The following is a 17,966-nucleotide window of genomic DNA, read 5'->3' on the forward strand; positions in this document are numbered from 1 at the left end:
CTAGAAGTGTTCAACAGCTCAGGACATGGCACCTTTGGGGGCAGACCATGCAAAGGTTAGGTGGGCAAAAGTATTGGAACAGAGTGTTATTATGCATTTGAAACGGGAAAATGCTGCCTCAGGAGGATGTCTAACAACACAGCAAGGCATCGAGGACAGTTTGAAACAGAGTTCTCATTTCCTGTCTTCTCCGGTGCATTCAAAGGCAATATAGATGTATCCTCGATCACAAAGATCTGTGCAGCAGCTCCCTCAAGTAATATTGGAGGGGGGGACAAAAAAAAAAAAATGTCAGTGATTTTGGATACAAATAAGTTTTTAGGAATTTTTTTTCCCACCCCACTTTAGTTTTTGAAATGTGACCGAGAAATATAGTACTATAATCGTATAACCCTGTAACTCTCACCAAATACATTTTTTTTTTTTAATGTGATTTGTGAGGAATCTGTTTCTTTGTGAACTAGCGACATGGTGTGCTTGATGTCACACGCTACTGTAAATGCTATTTTAAAAGGTCACTCAAAATGAACATCCTAAGAAGATGCCTTCAGCTGAAAGTCCTGCCTTATGGGGCGTTTACATTCCAGGTGTTTAGCAGGTGCTCTTATCCAGAGCAATGTGCAGTGTACCTGGGGAGCAGGTGGGGGTTCGGTGCCTTGCTCAAGTGCACTTCAGCCATTCCTGCTGGTCCAGGGAATCAAACCAGTGACCCACAGCTGCTTCTTGAAACATTAGGCCATGGCTTCCCCATATTACTTCAACAAGGCAGCAACCTTCTGTTTTGAACACCATCAGGTCTGAACAGAGCCGAATAGCGTGATGCATGCTGAAAAAAATCATGTGTGTGTGTGTGTTTTAGGATAACCGAAGCTTTGGAGAAGGCCGATCCTTACATTAAGATTCGGGGCTCTTCAGGAAAGATGTACAGAATGTCAGAAGCCATTGAGGACATGGAGGCTTACACCAAACTCACAGGTCAGATCATGATCAGATTTTAGTACACATGACAGGGCTTTCCCCAAAGTGTGGATACGCAGCTGTCCAGCGCCGTGCCGTGAGGCGCCAGCGCCGTGCCGTGAAACGCCAGCGCCGTGCCGTGAGGCGCCAGCGCCGTGCCGTGAGGCGCCAGCGCCGTGCTATCACTTACACCCCCCCCCCAAAAAAAAAATCAATGCCATAAATTGCACAATGCAGAGTACTTTTTGCACCTAAATATCTCCTATTCCCCTCTGAAAATGAATAATCACTATACAAACAGCAAGATATTGTAATGTTTTAGGTCTGGACCATCCTGGGACTCGACCCAGAAGTGAAAATAAAGGGTTTGGCTGCGTGCACTCGCTGCCATTTGCATCCATACATAAAACCACATTCTCAGCGCTGGTCACTAGATGGTGGTGTGTGTGATTTTTGACTTTGATTTTTGTTCCTGGCATCCTGGAATTGGAGAATGAAGAAGCGTGCACCGGAGTGTTTTCATTTCAAATCTAGTTTTGCCCCTTGCATATTTGACAAGGTAAAAACCAGCCAGTGTAATAATGTTGAATTGTGCTGAAATCAGCCGAAGATGCCACCAGAACGCACCGTTTTGAAGTCTCTAATTTCAAACTTTTTTCCGGGGAGCACGCCCCCGGACCCCCCCAGCAGCCCTTGGGGCCCTCTGGGCTCCGCACCATTAGCCCTGCTCTGATGTGTTTTTCTGGGGAAAGCCCTGCATAATGATGATGAGTTGCACAATTCATCACAATATTTAATGCAGTTTGATATTTGGGCAGCTGCTTTAGTGAAGGGTGAGTTCACTACTCACACACAGCGTATTGAACATGCTCTCTAGCTTTAATTCTTTACTCACAGCTGGTCTGGGAGACGTGACCAGGACATCATACAGTACTTCAAGGCAAGAGGGGAGGGGTTTAATCTTAAAGCTCACAAAAAAATAAAAATCACGCTGTCACTGTACGGTGTATCGTGGTGGTGTTTATCGTGATCGTAATTTTGCTCAGGCCTAATTAACCGTGCACACAGCTTCTAAATAAAATGACAAAAAATAACCGCAACAAGTAACGCTGATGTGTTTCTTCCACAGTAATGTTTTACATGTTGTGTGTTGCACTGCCGTGTAAACGGTGAGTGAGGTGTGTGGTTTTTGTTTAAACCTCCGGACAGATCACATTTTCGAGCAGATCCTGTACTCGTCTGATCCAGCGCTGTCTGAAGCTCAGGACATCCTGCAGAACATCCTGTGCAGACGTCTGTACAAATGCGTGGGGCAGACGACACCGGACTCCTACTATAACGTGTCACAGGTCAGAGGTCACAACGCTCACGTACGCAGTGACTGTTATCTGTTGGGTTTGGGTTGCGTCCTGAGTGACAGCAGTTACGGAGTTGATGCTCGTTGATGGAACAGGGAAGGAAAACGTGGTTCGAGACGAGAACGTTCTAGAGATGTGACTTCAACTTGTCTTTATTTTAACTTCACTGTTTACTGTAAGGTGCAGGAATTATTATGAGATGAATCACATGATGGTTAAAACTGGTTCCAACACCCAGATGAAAACTTGATCCTGCTTTTGTGTGAGAGTGAGATGACTAATCAACACAGCACACGCTCTAAATAAACACGTTTCCCCACGGACGCCGCACTGCTCCGAACCGACTTATCATAACCCCAGATCAGAAAGGGTTGGGACGGTGGGGAAAACAGACACACACATAATTGATTTCTAAATTGACTTTGATTTGTATTTCATTGCGGACAAAATCTACCCGACATGTTTCATGCTTTGTTGTTCAACTTCATTCTTTATTTCATTTGTTAATGCACATCCATTCCTGCGTTTCAGTCCTACAATACATTCCAAAAAAAAGTTAGTCTGGGGGCAGTTTAGGGCGAGTAATGAGAGAAAACCATTAAATAATGATGATGTGAAACCAGTGACTGTAATCATACAACCCCGATTCCAAAAAAGTTGGGACAGAGTACAAATTGTAAATAAAAACGGAATGCAATAATTTACAAATCTCAAAAACTGATATTGTATTCACAATAGAACATAGACAACATATCAAATGTCGAAAGTGAGACATTTTGAAATTTCATGCCAAATATTGGCTCATTTGAAATTTCATGACAGCAACACATCTCAAAAAAGTTGGGACAGGGGCAATAAGAGGCTGGAAAAGTTAAAGGTACAAAAAAGGAACAGCTGGAGGACCAAATTGCAACTCATTAGGTCAATTGGCAATAGGTCATTAACATGACTGGGTATAAAAAGAGCATCTTGGAGTGGCAGCGGCTCTCAGAAGTAAAGATGGGAAGAGGATCACCAATCCCCCTAATTCTGCACCGACAAATAGTGGAGCAATATCAGAAAGGAGTTCGACAGTGTAAAATTGCAAAGAGTTTGAACATATCATCATCTACAGTGCATAATATCATCAAAAGATTCAGAGAATCTGGAAGAATCTCTGTGCGTAAGGGTCAAGGCCGGAAAACCATACTGGGTGCCCGTGATCTTCGGGCCCTTAGACGGCACTGCATCACATACAGGCATGCTTCTGTATTGGAAATCACAAAATGGGCTCAGGAATATTTCCAGAGAACATTATCTGTGAACACAATTCACCGTGCCATCCGCCGTCGCCAGCTAAAACTCTATAGTTCAAAGAAGAAGCCGTATCTAAACACGATCCAGAAGCGCAGACGTCTTCTCTGGGCCAAGGCTCATTTAAAATGGACTGTGGCAAAGTGGAAAACTGTTCTGCGGTCAGACGAATCAAAATTTGAAGTTCTTTATGGAAATCAGGGACGCCGTGTCATTCGGACTAAAGAGGAGAAGGACGACCCGAGTTGTTATCAGCGCTCAGTTCAGAAGCCTGCATCTCTGATGGTATGGGGTTGCATTAGTGCGTGTGGCATGGGCAGCTTACACATCTGGAAAGACACCATCAATGCTGAAAGGTATATCCAGGTTCTAGAGCAACATATGCTCCCATCCAGACGACGTCTCTTTCAGGGAAGACCTTGCATTTTCCAACATGACAATGCCAAACCACATACTGCATCAATTACAGCATCATGGCTGCGTAGAAGAAGGGTCCGGGTACTGAACTGGCCAGCCTGCAGTCCAGATCTTTCACCCATAGAAAACATTTGGTGCATCATAAAACGGAAGATACGACAAAAAAGACCTAAGACAGTTGAGCAACTAGAATCCTACATTAGACAAGAATGGGTTAACATTCCTATCCCTAAACTTGAGCAACTTGTCTCCTCAGTCCCCAGACGTTTACAGACTGTTGTAAAGAGAAAAGGGGATGTCTCACAGTGGGAAACATGGCCTTGTCCCAACTTTTTTGAGATGTGTTGTTGTCATGAAATTTAAAATCACCTAATTTTTCTCTTTAAATGATACATTTTCTCAGTTTAAACATTTGATATGTCATCTATGTTCTATTCGGAATAAAATATGGAATTTTGAAACTTCCACATCATTGCATTCCGTTTTTATTTACAATTTGTACTTTGTCCCAACTTTTTTGGAATCGGGGTTGTAATATGGTACAAAATCAGTCTCCAGGAAAGGCCGAGTCTCTGAGGAGTAAAGATGAGCTGAGGATCTTCAGTTTATCAACACGTGTGATAATTATTGAAATGTTTAAAAACCATGTTCCTCGAAGAAAGATAGGAAGGGATTTGGATACTTCAGAGTTTTAGGTGCATAATGGGGCTGTTAAACAATTCAAGGAAGCTGGAGAAATTTCGGTGCATCAAGGGCTCAAGCCTAATCTGAGTGCCCTTTTCCAGCTCTGTATTTTTACCCTTCATTTGACTGAATACATCACTGTAATTATTATATTAGGAATATCAGGTAAAGATTCACTCGGTTGCTTGAAACTGCTGTCATTGAATGCAGAGTAACAGACTTTTTACAGAATTATTGAGATATTACAAATCAAAGTCTGGGAAAAATGGCTTAATTTTTAGAAAACGGCTGTAATATTCTGTATGAGGGTCACATGGTTCAAAATGGGCCTCATTAACTAATTAGATTAGACAAAACTTTGATCATTGAGATCAAATGTTTTTTTTTTCTTCATAATTTTTTTTTCTATTTTTCAAGATATTTACACACAAATTAGCAGGAACATAGACGGTTATATACTGAATACAAAGTTGGAAAAATTAGTAAAAACAAATTTTGTAAATGAGTATTTAATTAGTATTTGATAAAAATCTTAAATCTGTACACTCGATAAAAATGTAATATAAGATTATTTCTAATCCCCTCTGTGCTCTGTGGGTCTTTTGTATTTCTCAGTAGGGCCGACTAGTGTTTATATGAAAGAACATAAATGATTATTTTGATTAATATTCACAGCTTTCAAGGCGAACCTCAAAAAAACTGTCTGATCCACATCCAATAAACAATTCACATTAACTGAGCTGAAATCGACACTCGCGTTTCTGACTTCCGGGTTTTTAAAATCTCATTCCGACCACTAAGATCTCAATATTTTTCATCAAAACAACTTCAGTTATATTCTCAATAGTTATTTATTTACAGGAATCAGTTTGATTTGGAAAAATAAGTAGGTAAAGCTCTGAAAACTCACTTCAAAGTCTCCCGTGAATCAGAACATCAAAACTAGCAGAGGGAAAATTTTGCTGAATCCTTCATCAGAAACAGTGAGAGCGAGAGAACATCCCTATAAAAGTGATCTGATTGATATTGACGAGTAATCCAGTGGGAAACCGATCAGGAGAGAGAGAGAGAGAGAGAGAGCCTGACCGCTTTCCCATGACTCAAAAAGAAAATCACCGGCAGTTTCCCGCCGTCCCGTGAGCAGAGTTTTTACTCTGTTGTACCGACTTCAGCCTGCTGTTACTCCCAAAGCACCGAACAGATCTTAACCAGATTATGAGATTTTTAATGAGGAAAATATTCAAGAATTAAGCAATGACAGGTTTTGAAAATTAAACGAGTGTCTGCATGAACAATTTTCACAGCCAGCGAGCGTGCCGACTAATAAAACAGTCAAGTTAACCGTTGATCCTAGCGAGCAGCTCATAGCGTTCATATTCATTCGTTTTCAGAATGAAGCGTTATTTGATTTATGAAGCGTTAATGTCGGTGTGCTCTCTCTTTAGGAGATGTTGCCTGAGTGGTCTCGCGAAGTGTCTGAGTGTAAACCTGATGGCATCGAGGTGGATTTGAAGCCTGAGGACTTTGTCATAAATGTAAGTAAAGAAAATCTCCTTTTATTTATATTTTTCCTCTCTCTCCATGTTCGGAGCGAAAGCGGCTCGCCTTCTGCCTTGCCAGCGTCTGAGTGTATTCCAGGTTAAAGGCCGCGGTGTGTGGAGGGTTCTGCTGTGAATGTGGGAGTGGTTTATTAGTGTGTACAGTGATGTGACTCTCGCTGATGATGTGGCAGGTGATTTGTATGGATTATGGAATGAAGGAGAAGAACCCTGTGAACAATGTTTACTTCTACTGCAAGAAGGAGCCCACGAAAGCTATCAAGATCCGCAAGAACCAGGTACTCGGCACAGGACTGCACATACTCTCCCAAACATCACGTCTGTTTTCTTCTTCTTTTAATTCTTTCCTCCCCCCCCCCTCTCTCTCTCTCTCTCCTATTTTCCTTCCTTTTTGTCCTAATTTTGCTCTTCTTCCCTCATCTTCTATTCCTACTGATTTCTGAGCATCTTCTGCTTCTCCTCCTCGTCTTCTACAGTGCACTCTTTTAGGGATTTTTCTACTTTCTAGCTGTATGAGCGCTTAATACAGTTTATTCCATCCACAGTCACTGGATATGAGCAATCGCACACTCTGATTGGCTACTCTACTACTAGGCTATCAGCTCTTATACCGTGAGTAGAGAAAAACAAAATGATGGCGCGCGTTACTGAACCAGCTGAGGATGAAATAAAAACTCTACTCGAAAACAAAAACCCCAAAATACAAAAAAAAGCAACAAAATACAGAATAAAAGTATTTGATGGTAAAAACATATCTTATTTTTCAAGAATTATTTTTATCACATTTTTCACAAATTGTTCGTCATTTCGCCAGTTTGTTTACTTTCTAAGCAGAAATTTTGTTGGACATTTTTTATTTATTGAATTTGCAAAATACAACCCCGATTCCAAAAAAGTTGGGACAAAGTACAAATTGTAAATAAAAACGGAATGCAATGATGTGGAAGTTTCAAAATTCCATATTTTATTCAGAATAGAACATAGATGACATATCAAATGTTTAAACTGAGAAAATGTATCATTTAAAGAGAAAAATTAGGTGATTTTAAATTTCATGACAACAACACATCTCAAAAAAGTTGGGACAAGGCCATGTTTCCCACTGTGAGACATCCCCTTTTCTCTTTACAACAGTCTGTAAACGTCTGGGGACTGAGGAGACAAGTTGCTCAAGTTTAGGGATAGGAATGTTAACCCATTCTTGTCTAATGTAGGATTCTAGTTGCTCAACTGTCTTAGGTCTTTTTTGTCGTATCTTCCGTTTTATGATGCGCCAAATGTTTTCTATGGGTGAAAGATCTGGACTGCAGGCTGGCCAGTTCAGTACCCGGACCCTTCTTCTACACAGCCATGATGCTGTAATTGATGCAGTATGTGGTTTGGCATTGTCATGTTGGAAAATGCAAGGTCTTCCCTGAAAGAGACGTCGTCTGGACGGGAGCATATGTTGCTCTAGAACCTGGATATACCTTTCAGCATTGATGGTGTCTTTCCAGATGTGTAAGCTGCCCATGCCACACGCACTAATGCAACCCCATACCATCAGAGATGCAGGCTTCTGAACTGAGCGCCGATAACAACTCGGGTCGTCCTTCTCCTCTTTAGTCCGAATGACACGGCGTCCCTGATTTCCATAAAGAACTTCAAATTTTGATTCGTCTGACCACAGAACAGTTTTCCACTTTGCCACAGTCCATTTTAAATGAGCCTTGGCCCAGAGAAGACGTCTGCGCTTCTGGATCGTGTTTAGATACGGCTTCTTCTTTGAACTATAGAGTTTTAGCTGGCGACGGCGGATGGCACGGTGAATTGTGTTCACAGATAATGTTCTCTGGAAATATTCCTGAGCCCATTTTGTGATTTCCAATACAGAAGCATGCCTGTATGTGATGCAGTGGCGTCTAAGGGCCCGAAGATCACGGGCACCCAGTATGGTTTTCCGGCCTTGACCCTTACGCACAGAGATTCTTCCAGATTCTCTGAATCTTTTGATGATATTATGCACTGTAGATGATGAGATGTTCAAACTCTTTGCAATTTTACACTGTCGAACTCCTTTCTGATATTGCTCCACTATTTGTCGGCGCAGAATTAGGGGGATTGGTGATCCTCTTCCCATCTTTACTTCTGAGAGCCGCTGCCACTCCAAGATGCTCTTTTTATACCCAGTCATGTTAATGACCTATTGCCAATTGACCTCATGAGTTGCAATTTGGTCCTCCAGCTGTTCCTTTTTTGTACCTTTAACTTTTCCAGCCTCTTATTGCCCCGTCCCAACTTTTTTGAGATGTGTTGCTGTCATGAAATTTCAAATGAGCCAATATTTGGCATGAAATTTCAAAATGTCTCACTTTCGACATTTGATATGTTGTCTATGTTCTATTGTGAATACAATATCAGTTTTTGAGATTTGTAAATTATTGCATTCTGTTTTTATTTACAATTTGTACTTTGTCCCAACTTTTTTGGAATCGGGGTTGTATAAAAAGGCTCAGTTTCTCAAAATCCAGTGAATGTGGAGAGAATAAAACAGTTATTCCACTCAATCTCATCGTACATGGATTATAGCGCTGTCTGTTCATGTACGACTCGATTTCATGGAATAACTGTTAATTATCTGTTGTGCTCATGATTTCCCACGATGCACCGCAACTCTTTTTATTCTCCGAATCATCAACCCAAACATGTACAGAATAAACACAACTTTTCCACTTGTCTGTGTGTAAGGAGCGGTGTGTACACGGGCTCCTGAGTAATACATGACGCTGTAGAGCAGTGAATTGTCGCGTGAGCACGCTGTGCACTGCTGTGTGTTTTTACTCCTGCAGGTGTCCAAGTTGCTGCCGGAGCAATTTGCCGAGCAGCTGATCAGAGTTTACTGCAAAAAAACAGATGAGAAGAATCTGGAAGCGGCGAGGAAGTACTTTGTGCAGTGGTGCATTAACAGAAACTTCTCCAAACCGCAGGTAACGATCCGCACGCTGCAGATGTTTCTCTAAAATCACCAACTCACGTTACATCAGAGGAATGACTGCAACTGAATATTCACCTCCCGCTTAATCGTGTGCGTGTGTGTGTGTGTGTGTGTGTGTGTGTGTGTAGGATGGTGATATCACTGCACCAGAGCTCACTCCACTAAAGCATGACTGGCAGGAGGATGATGATGATGATGATGAGACCAGAGATCGAATAAGGATCAATGGTGGAGAAAGCGTAAAAGCAAACCTGTTCCATTGTACGAAACAGAAACCAGCCTAGTGTTGGCGCCTCCTGCTGGCAGGATGAAAAAAAATTGCTCAGGCTCAGTAGGTTTTTGTTGGTTTGTTGGCAGCTTCTCTGTTTTTCTCTCTTTTTCTCTCTTTTTCTTTCCTTCCCCCCCAAAAAAAAATCCCAATCGCCACTAGAGAGCGCTTTAAATATTTTCCTTCTAGTGGCAGTAAATGACAGGAAGGTAAGATCTGGGGGGGGATGTAATGTAGACGCAATACATCACAGGTACACTATTTTAAATCATAAATTCTGTCCATGGTGCTTATAATAATAATAATAATAATAATAAAGTCCATGGGCTGGGCAAAATGAGACACATCCTCCAGCGATACCTGACGGACCTTTAATACAAAACACATGTATCTTGATGTGTGATGTGTTAAACAAACTGCCAAGAAAACAAGTGATGCCTTGTTTTTAAAATTAAAAAACTGAATCTGATATTTATAGATTTCATCTACAAGAACTAAATTCTAACATTGAAAAATCTGGAGATTTTCAACTGAATGAAACAATCAGCAGTTTCATTTCAGTTCCATTTCATTCATAATCATTAAAAAAAATTCTAAAAATACCGATGTCTCAAAAAGGCGTATTATACCATTTATCATGATGACAATCGTAGATCATATTGCCAAGCCCTAATACAGTGCGATACCAGTGTAAATATAATTAAAGTATTTATTTAAGAAGAACCAAACAATATAAATGTTTTCAGCTGAAGAAGAGACATGGACAAGACAGTTTTCCTTCTCAGACAGATTTTACTCTCGGAGAAGAGAACGTTCACTACCTGACAACGCTGCCTATTCAGTTGATCAACAATAAAAATAATCCGCTTCAGTGTAAACCGTAGCGGATCGTTAGTACGGGTCTATCGGCTTTACAGCAGCTAAAATACATCGAGTGATGTCTGTCTGAATCTCAGAAGTTGTTGCTGTTCCGGTAAAAAACAATCCTGAAGAAAAAGGTGTACATGTGGTCTAAACTTCCTGCTTATAAACGCCTCCTCGATCTGATCCGGTTCGATGGAGTTCTGCTTATTATGATAAAATCGTTTACTACCACTAAGAGGAAAATGTTTTCTGTTTGTTTGTGTAAAATCTCCGCTCTTTGTCCTCCTTAAGCGTGCTGTTTTTCTTCACTTTTTTTTAACATATATTTTTGCATTTTAAGATATTTTGTAGGATCCATTTATTTGCTTTAAAAATGTTATTTTGCTCATGCTGTCTGCGTATCCTGATTTTATTGAGAGGAAGGGTCAGGGGGCGGAGCTTGACATGCATTCAGTCACGTACTTCATTTGCTCACGATCACCACGATGTCAAACTCTTCATATTCTTATGTGGCTGAAGCCCCGCCTACTCGTTAACCCAGAGAACACCGGTCACTCGGCGGGATCGGGGCGGGGCGGGGCGGGGCACGTCACGTGATTTACCTCTGTGTTAGACGCGTATGATGTGAAGGAGCAATATTAAGAACACATCAGGAGCTCGAACAGACTTCCTGGAGATGCAGAGGACGTTTTAGATCGGTGTCTTCCTGAGACGGCGCTCAATTTACCTGAGAAATGCGAGTAATTACTGTTGTGTAAATTGATTTGTTTACTCTTTGGCGGTTTAAATATATTGAGTGAGAGAAAGTGATGATGGCGTGGACGGTCAGAGCTGAGGGGGGGTAGAAAATAGATTACAAATAAAATTCAAAAGATTTAAATAAATCATTTAAAAAGTAGAGTAAATCAGGAAAAATAAATTGATGTATAAATAGTTCTTTGCATTGCTGCCAGATTTTTCTTACTCCGTCTTATTTGTTTCAGGTCTGGAAGGCTTTTCAGGATTTTTTTTTTTATTATTATTTTTAAACCTTCCTTTATTTTTTTTTATTTTATTTAATTTTTTTAATGTTTTCTTGTTGCAGGCATGCACATTTCAGTTATGAAAAAGAAATGCGTTTCTTCACACAGACATTATGGGTGTACAAACTTTTGCACGCCCATGTAATGGTCTGTATTATAAATGCAAACTTGCCAAATCTTGTAGCATCTCCTCGTTTTAACACCAAAAGATCAGGCGTCTTATTTCCGGCCCACCGAATCCAGCAGGTGAGCCAATCATCATGTGAATCTTTGGAAGCTCCGCCCACTTGCATCATCGCACATTTGTAGCGTTTGTTCGGAAATAAAGGCACCAAACTTTTGTTTGTACTGCTTTAGGATGTAAAATGGCATCGTTGAGGTGAAGGTACAGCACACGCGGGTTCCCAGGTGTGAGCTGATACACACTACTGGGACCAAAAACCAAAACTGCCGTCAGGAACAGAAGCGTTTCCTGCCTTTATTTCTGAGAGGATGGAAAACGGCGAGTACTCCGATTTAACGTGAACGATCAACGTGTTCCGCCTAGCACTCGTATATTAGATGAGTATCAGGTTAACCTCAGTTATCTAGAGATGCACCAAAAATCTTTGACCCAAACGGTCGGTGCCTGAGGGTCGTCTGTTCCTCGTCTGTTCCTCGTCTGTTCCTCGTCTGACAGCAGCACAAGTGTTTAATAATTAATTTAATTCTACTCCTAAAATAAAAAAGTAACCGATGTTAAGTAGAGGCCTCGTAAAATTCAGCTTCGTGCACTCGCACAGACCCATCACAGTGTAATGTACACACATACTCAAAATATACGAGTGAATGTTTATATCTACAGTACTGTGCAAAAGTCCTGGCACCCCCCCCCTTTTTTTTTTTTTTCTTCTCCCCATCCAAACTTTGTTACAGATTTCTATTTGATGACTGCTACATTGAGTCGGTACAAAAACATTTTAGAGTCCAAACGTTTTTTTTTCCAAAATTAAATGTTACAGAAAAAAAGTTTGTATCTGAGCAGCATATTCCATAAGAGACACTTTCCAGATGGAAAAAGAAAACATAATGAAGGCTGCTGGGTTTTGGTGTAAAATGAAGAAGTGAGTGTGACAGTCAAAGTGTCCAGAAGAACTGCGGCTGGTTCTGTAAGATGCTCAGGAAAACCTACAGATCATTTCCGCATAAAACTGACCTCACTGGACCTGAGACGGATTATTTTTTTTCTTTATAAGGCAAAGGGTCGTCTCACACCAAATACTGACTCTGTTTCATTTATTATGACTCACTGATTAAAGGTGTTTATTTAAAAAGATGCTGAAACATATATATTTTTTAAAAGGTGTTTTTGGACCTGGCGACTTGTCCAGGGTGAACCCCGCCTTTCGCCCGTAGTCAGCTGGGATAGGCTCCAGCTCGCCTGCGACCCTGTAGAACAGGATAAAGCGGATAGAGATGATGAGATGAGATGTTTTTGGTTGACAGGATTTCTTTACATGTGCTGAAGACACTTGCACAGGACTGTACGCTGCTTTTGTTTTTCTTTTAGGGGTTGGTTTTTATTTTTTTTAAATGTATACACACTTATATCCAGGTCATAGGTGCTGTTTTTACTCTGCATGTGAATAACCTTCAGGGTTTGACCTCTGCGATCCTCGGATCTTATTCCTGGAGTGAGGGTTTTGTTTGTTCTCAGTTTTAAGTGATGCACTCGGGTGTTACAGCGTTTACAGTATTACGGGAGGAGAACTTGTTTGGTGTTGTGTGGTTTGATTGTAAGGTATTTTGGTGTGATGGCACAAACTGGGCTTGAATGTAGCTGAATAATAAAATGGGTTTCAGAAGAATTCTGTTTAATTCTTTCACCAAAATTTAAAAAGACTCCTTAAATTTTTATTAAATGTATAATCGACTCCATGGTCAGAGTTTGTCCAAGTTTTCCACTGGAGCTACAACACTAATGTAATGACCATTCGAGATTTTTAATAATAATAATATAAAAAAATAGGCGTGTGTGTGTGTGTCCTAGTTTATTTAATACATTTTAAGTTTTGCTTTATTTTTTTGGTCTTTGCTTTGAACATGATCTGGGAAAGATTTCCCTTCTAAAAGATTGTTCAGATTTTTAAATGTCATGCATTTATGATTTTGAGATTTAAAAACAAATAAAAAAAAAACAGAAATCTCAGAAATTCTGATTTTCTGTAACTTGGGTGGAAGGTGACACGTGTGGGATTCCCAGGGAAAAGTAAAATAAACACCTTGAGCATCACGTTCATGTCTATGAGGCAAAGTGAAGAGAAATGAAAAACATCGGTCCCCTAAGGGTCCGTGTGGCTCCTGCTTATAAATAAAATAGTTTTCTGATCCCGTGTCCCTACAGTAAATATCGCATATGTATTTACTCTATGAGCCACAAAAATGAAGCGTGATCCAAAAATGAACAGTTTAAGTCACAGAAGTAAAATATACCAAGTGTCTGTACTTTATATTATTCTACTCTTACAGTTTTCCAAACTGAAGCCTCCGAACCGAGGCTGACACACACACGCTGGCGCCACGACCCAAACTCTTATTTCCCGGAAATGGCCCGGTGCTAGAGCTCAGTGGTCTCAATACTCTTTTCGACAACTTCCTGTAACGACTCGGAAGTGCGTCACATCTCCATCGCACACAGGACCGCTGGCTGGAAAAAAGCAAGTAAAGGAGGACGGCCTGGAGTAGATTCCCCTCTGTAATCAGCATAAACACGTCTGAAAGCAATTTTTCTTTAGTCCATTTATTTCAAATGGTGAGCCAAATTGTACACGCTCACTGGTCATTTTAATAGGAACACCTGTATGTGTGCGCGTGATTGTTGCACTCATTCTTACGACGCGGTGACTCGCGCCTCTGAGGCAGGAGAGTCAACAAAATGGAAGGACCATAAGGTAAGTGCATGGAATGTAATGTGTTTATATTCTTCTGAAATGTTTAAACTCTTAGCTGTGAAACACCGTCAACTTTACATTTCAACTCGTCAACATGGGGTCGTCTTTTCAACGACTGTTTTCTTCACCGAAACATTATGGAGTGATGTCAAACCAACAGAATGGCTGCTCACACTTCTTTCATCTGTACCCTTTAGGGGTCAGCATGGTGGCTAATGTCCCTCCATCTCCTCCTGTCCTCCATCTTTTGCTGTAGCACTAACCGTCCTCATGTCCTCCTCCACCATGTCCATAGATCTCATCTTTGCACTTCCTCTTTTTCTTCTACCTGCACCTCCATCTCCAGCGTTCTTTTCCCAGTAAACCCTGGATCTCTCCTCTGTACGTGTCCAAACCGTCTCAGCGTCGCCCCCTCACTTTGTCTCCAAGCCGTCCTACATGTCCTGTCCCTCTAATATCGCTTTTCTAATCCTGTCCAACTTTGTCTCTCCCAGTGAGAATCTGATCAGCTTTGCTCCCTCCAGTTCAGTTTCCTGTCTTTTGTGTCTCCAAACCGAACCCCATCGCTGCTCTTATTCCTGTTTTCTACACTTTCCTTTTCACTCTGGCTGGTAACCCGTCACAAATCACTCCTGACTCTCTCTCCTCCATCCATCCCAACCTGCCTACGCTCTCCTTCACTCCTCTTCCACTCTCACCATTGCTTTGAACAGTTGACCCCAGAGATTTGAACTCCTCTGCTTTGACCGCCTCTATTCCTTGGAGCTGTACCATTTCACCATCCTCTCCCTCGTTCACGAACATGTCCTCCCTCCGTCTTGCTCTGGCTGACTTTCATTCCCCTCCTCTCCTGTGCACACGTCCATGTGTTTAAGTCGTCTAACACGGCTGCTCATGCTGAACAGTGTAAAGTCTCCCTTCTCTACTTTTAAATGCGTTTATAGCAGCACAGACACGGGACTGGGTTAAATTTATGACCCTGACTTTACTACTCACTGTTTTGAAAACGGAATCAAGTCAAGTTAATTTGTGTAGCGCTTTTAACAATAAACATTGTCGCAAAGCAGCTTTACAGAATCATAAGTTTAGCGAGCATGATCATGTTAGCCAGCTAGCTTGTTGCTAAGCAACTTGCTATTTTCCATCGTTGCTGTGCTGCAATTTTATTTCACACTTCAAATGTCTTGAGGTGAGAAATGGCATCATTACAACTTGGAAATTTCCACCTACAAGACTGTGAATGCAGAACTTGCTAGAATGTCTTCAGTTCTACTGAGAAGCTGCTGATCTCCTGGGGTTTTCACTCACGCACCAGTCTCGAGTTTACACAGAATGGTTTAAAAAAAAAAAACTTGAGTGAGTGACAGTTCTGTAGGTCTCTAGAGCCTTATAGTCCAGAGATCTACAGGACTCTCAACAAATGCACACATGCAAAACTCCTCACCTTTCGGCGAAATTCGCCGTTTTGGTCCCAAAATAGGTCACTTGTGTGAATCGTGTAGATCCGAAGAGTTTTTTTTGGGGGGGGGGGGGGGGGGGGGGGTAGGCAGGCTACAACGCTATTGTTGCCAAACATTTCACTTACAAGGTTACAGCCAATCAAGATAAACAGTTACTAACACGCTGCTTTTCCATTGGAGTTCTGATCAGCTGGTGCACAACCCACTGCTGGTTGCCAGTCCTCGCTTATGAATATTCCACAGATTCAGACCGCAAAGTCACCTTTTTATAGAGAGATCTGGCAACCTCATCTCGCGACTGAATCTGAATACCAATGGAACAGTTTCCAGCGCGCTCGGGGGTGAATAACCATGGGCGGATCTACCGGGGTGGCATATGCCACTCTAAAAGAAAGCCTTGCCACCCCTGCTGCTACCCCAGTTGGCAGCGACGAATTCAAAGAAAAATTACGGCCAATTTGACATTTACGTGCGCGAATTTCCAATGTCCGACTGCGGCGAATGCAGCACGAGAGAGATAACGCCAGAGATTGGTTGTTTTGGAAAATTGAGAGGCGCAAAGCGAGGGAGCCAGGAGTCGCGAGGAAAGGAGACACGGGAGGAAAGGGGTAAAAGCTGATTAACTATCTATCAAAAAATGAAATTATAATGAATGAACAGTGCTAGTATAGTTGCGATGCTGATTTTGAGAGGATAAAAATCAGGTTGGAGAAGGTTATTTAGCTAACTATACATGTAAGGCAAAAAAAAAAAAGTGTGTTTCCGGTAACCCGACCGATCGAGAATTTCCGCGTCGAAATTGCCGACCGTAAAGTTTTTATTACAAATTTCCCTCGATATTTTAGTGTAAGTGGCGTTAGTTTGTCATAATTTTTTGTTTCAACGCATTCAAGTTGTGAAAGAAACGATAAAAAGTAAAATGTTTTGCCACTTCTATCAGCCCTCCTGGCTGTAATGCAAATTGCTTCCTCTTCAGTATACAAGTGCACTTCCATGGCAGGGAAAAACACTACATTTTGCCGCCTATGTAGTCCCCTATTTATACAAATAGGAGTCATTCAGGATTCAGCCATGTTTTTGCTCCGTGTTTTTGCTCGACCCAAGTTCTACAGTAGGCGAGGCGAGGCCGTCTGCTTTTAATGGAAGTAGCCTAGCCTAGGACGTTAAACCATATTTTCACGTTATTTCTTGATAAGGTGTTTTCACATTATCACATGAAAATATCATGAAATAACGTGATATGTTATTACATGATAAATATATTGTAAAAACGTGATAACTCTGTTAACAATATCTTTTCACGTAATTACTTGAGTCTAAGCCAATTTTTTTTGAGTGTGGCAGCAATACGCTTCTGCAGATCATAACTCGAACTCTTGCGATATTTTTTTTATTCGTTTAAAGATTTAAAACACTTATTTTATTATGATGTGTGGTATAAAGGATTCTGTGCCAAAATACTATTTTGTAAGATGTTTACTTGTGTTAATTTTTTCGAACAAAATAAAACAAATTAAGAAAAAAAATTTCCTACCTACCGACCTTATTTTAGTATTTCATGTTACCTGAAACACTTTTTTTTTGGCCTAATGTTAGCTAGGTCTGACATTAGTTTTGTGTAAAGTCGGCCACAAAAGTTAATATTGATTCACCGTCTGTCAAGGAAAACATTGCTATTGGCTGAAGCTTATGATTCAAATATTGAGGATCTTAAACATGAGTTACATCAGACGAGGAGAGTACTCGACAGAAAAAAGGGGGAACAGGAGAGTCCTACCACTCTCATGGAGTTCACTGGTTTTGGACCCATACCAAGATGATGTTTGTTTTTTTTTTGAGTTGTTCAGGTTGTGTAAAATAGCGGTTGTCTTGCCTGTGAGCATCCTGTGAACGAAGTTTTTCATCTCTCAGGCTCATAAAGACTTATTTGCGGTCGACTATGACAGAAAAGAGACTATCAAGTTTGGCTGTACTCAGCATTGAATCAAAGCGCACAAAAGCATTAGATCTTGATAAATTTGTGAAGCGTTTTGCTGAGCAACATGGAAATCGCCGCATTCAGCTGTTGTAGGCATGACAAGTTCATGTTATGCTCACTGGTGAGCCTTTACAAAGCGTGAGGAAAAAAACTATAAAATGTGACACTGGTGTAAATGGTTTAAATCATGCTGAACTTGAAG

General features: G+C 41.1%; 1 protein-coding gene across 1 annotated transcript in view; it reads left to right on the forward strand.

Annotated features, from left to right (window-relative positions):
- samhd1 (SAM domain and HD domain 1) overlaps nucleotides 1-13,243 on the forward strand; it is a 33,478-nt gene extending 20,235 nt beyond the window's left edge. The window contains exons 11-16 of the mRNA XM_060938614.1: nucleotides 860-975; nucleotides 2,167-2,306; nucleotides 6,155-6,244; nucleotides 6,442-6,546; nucleotides 9,097-9,234; nucleotides 9,371-13,243. Coding sequence (XP_060794597.1) covers nucleotides 860-975; nucleotides 2,167-2,306; nucleotides 6,155-6,244; nucleotides 6,442-6,546; nucleotides 9,097-9,234; nucleotides 9,371-9,526 — 745 coding nt within the window. The 3' untranslated portion in view covers nucleotides 9,527-13,243. The remainder of the gene's footprint in view (nucleotides 1-859; nucleotides 976-2,166; nucleotides 2,307-6,154; nucleotides 6,245-6,441; nucleotides 6,547-9,096; nucleotides 9,235-9,370) is intronic.
- Nucleotides 13,244-17,966: the final 4,723 nt, after the last annotated feature.

Source organism: Neoarius graeffei, chromosome 13, assembly GCF_027579695.1.
Source record: "Neoarius graeffei isolate fNeoGra1 chromosome 13, fNeoGra1.pri, whole genome shotgun sequence".
NCBI lineage: Eukaryota > Metazoa > Chordata > Actinopteri > Siluriformes > Ariidae > Neoarius > Neoarius graeffei.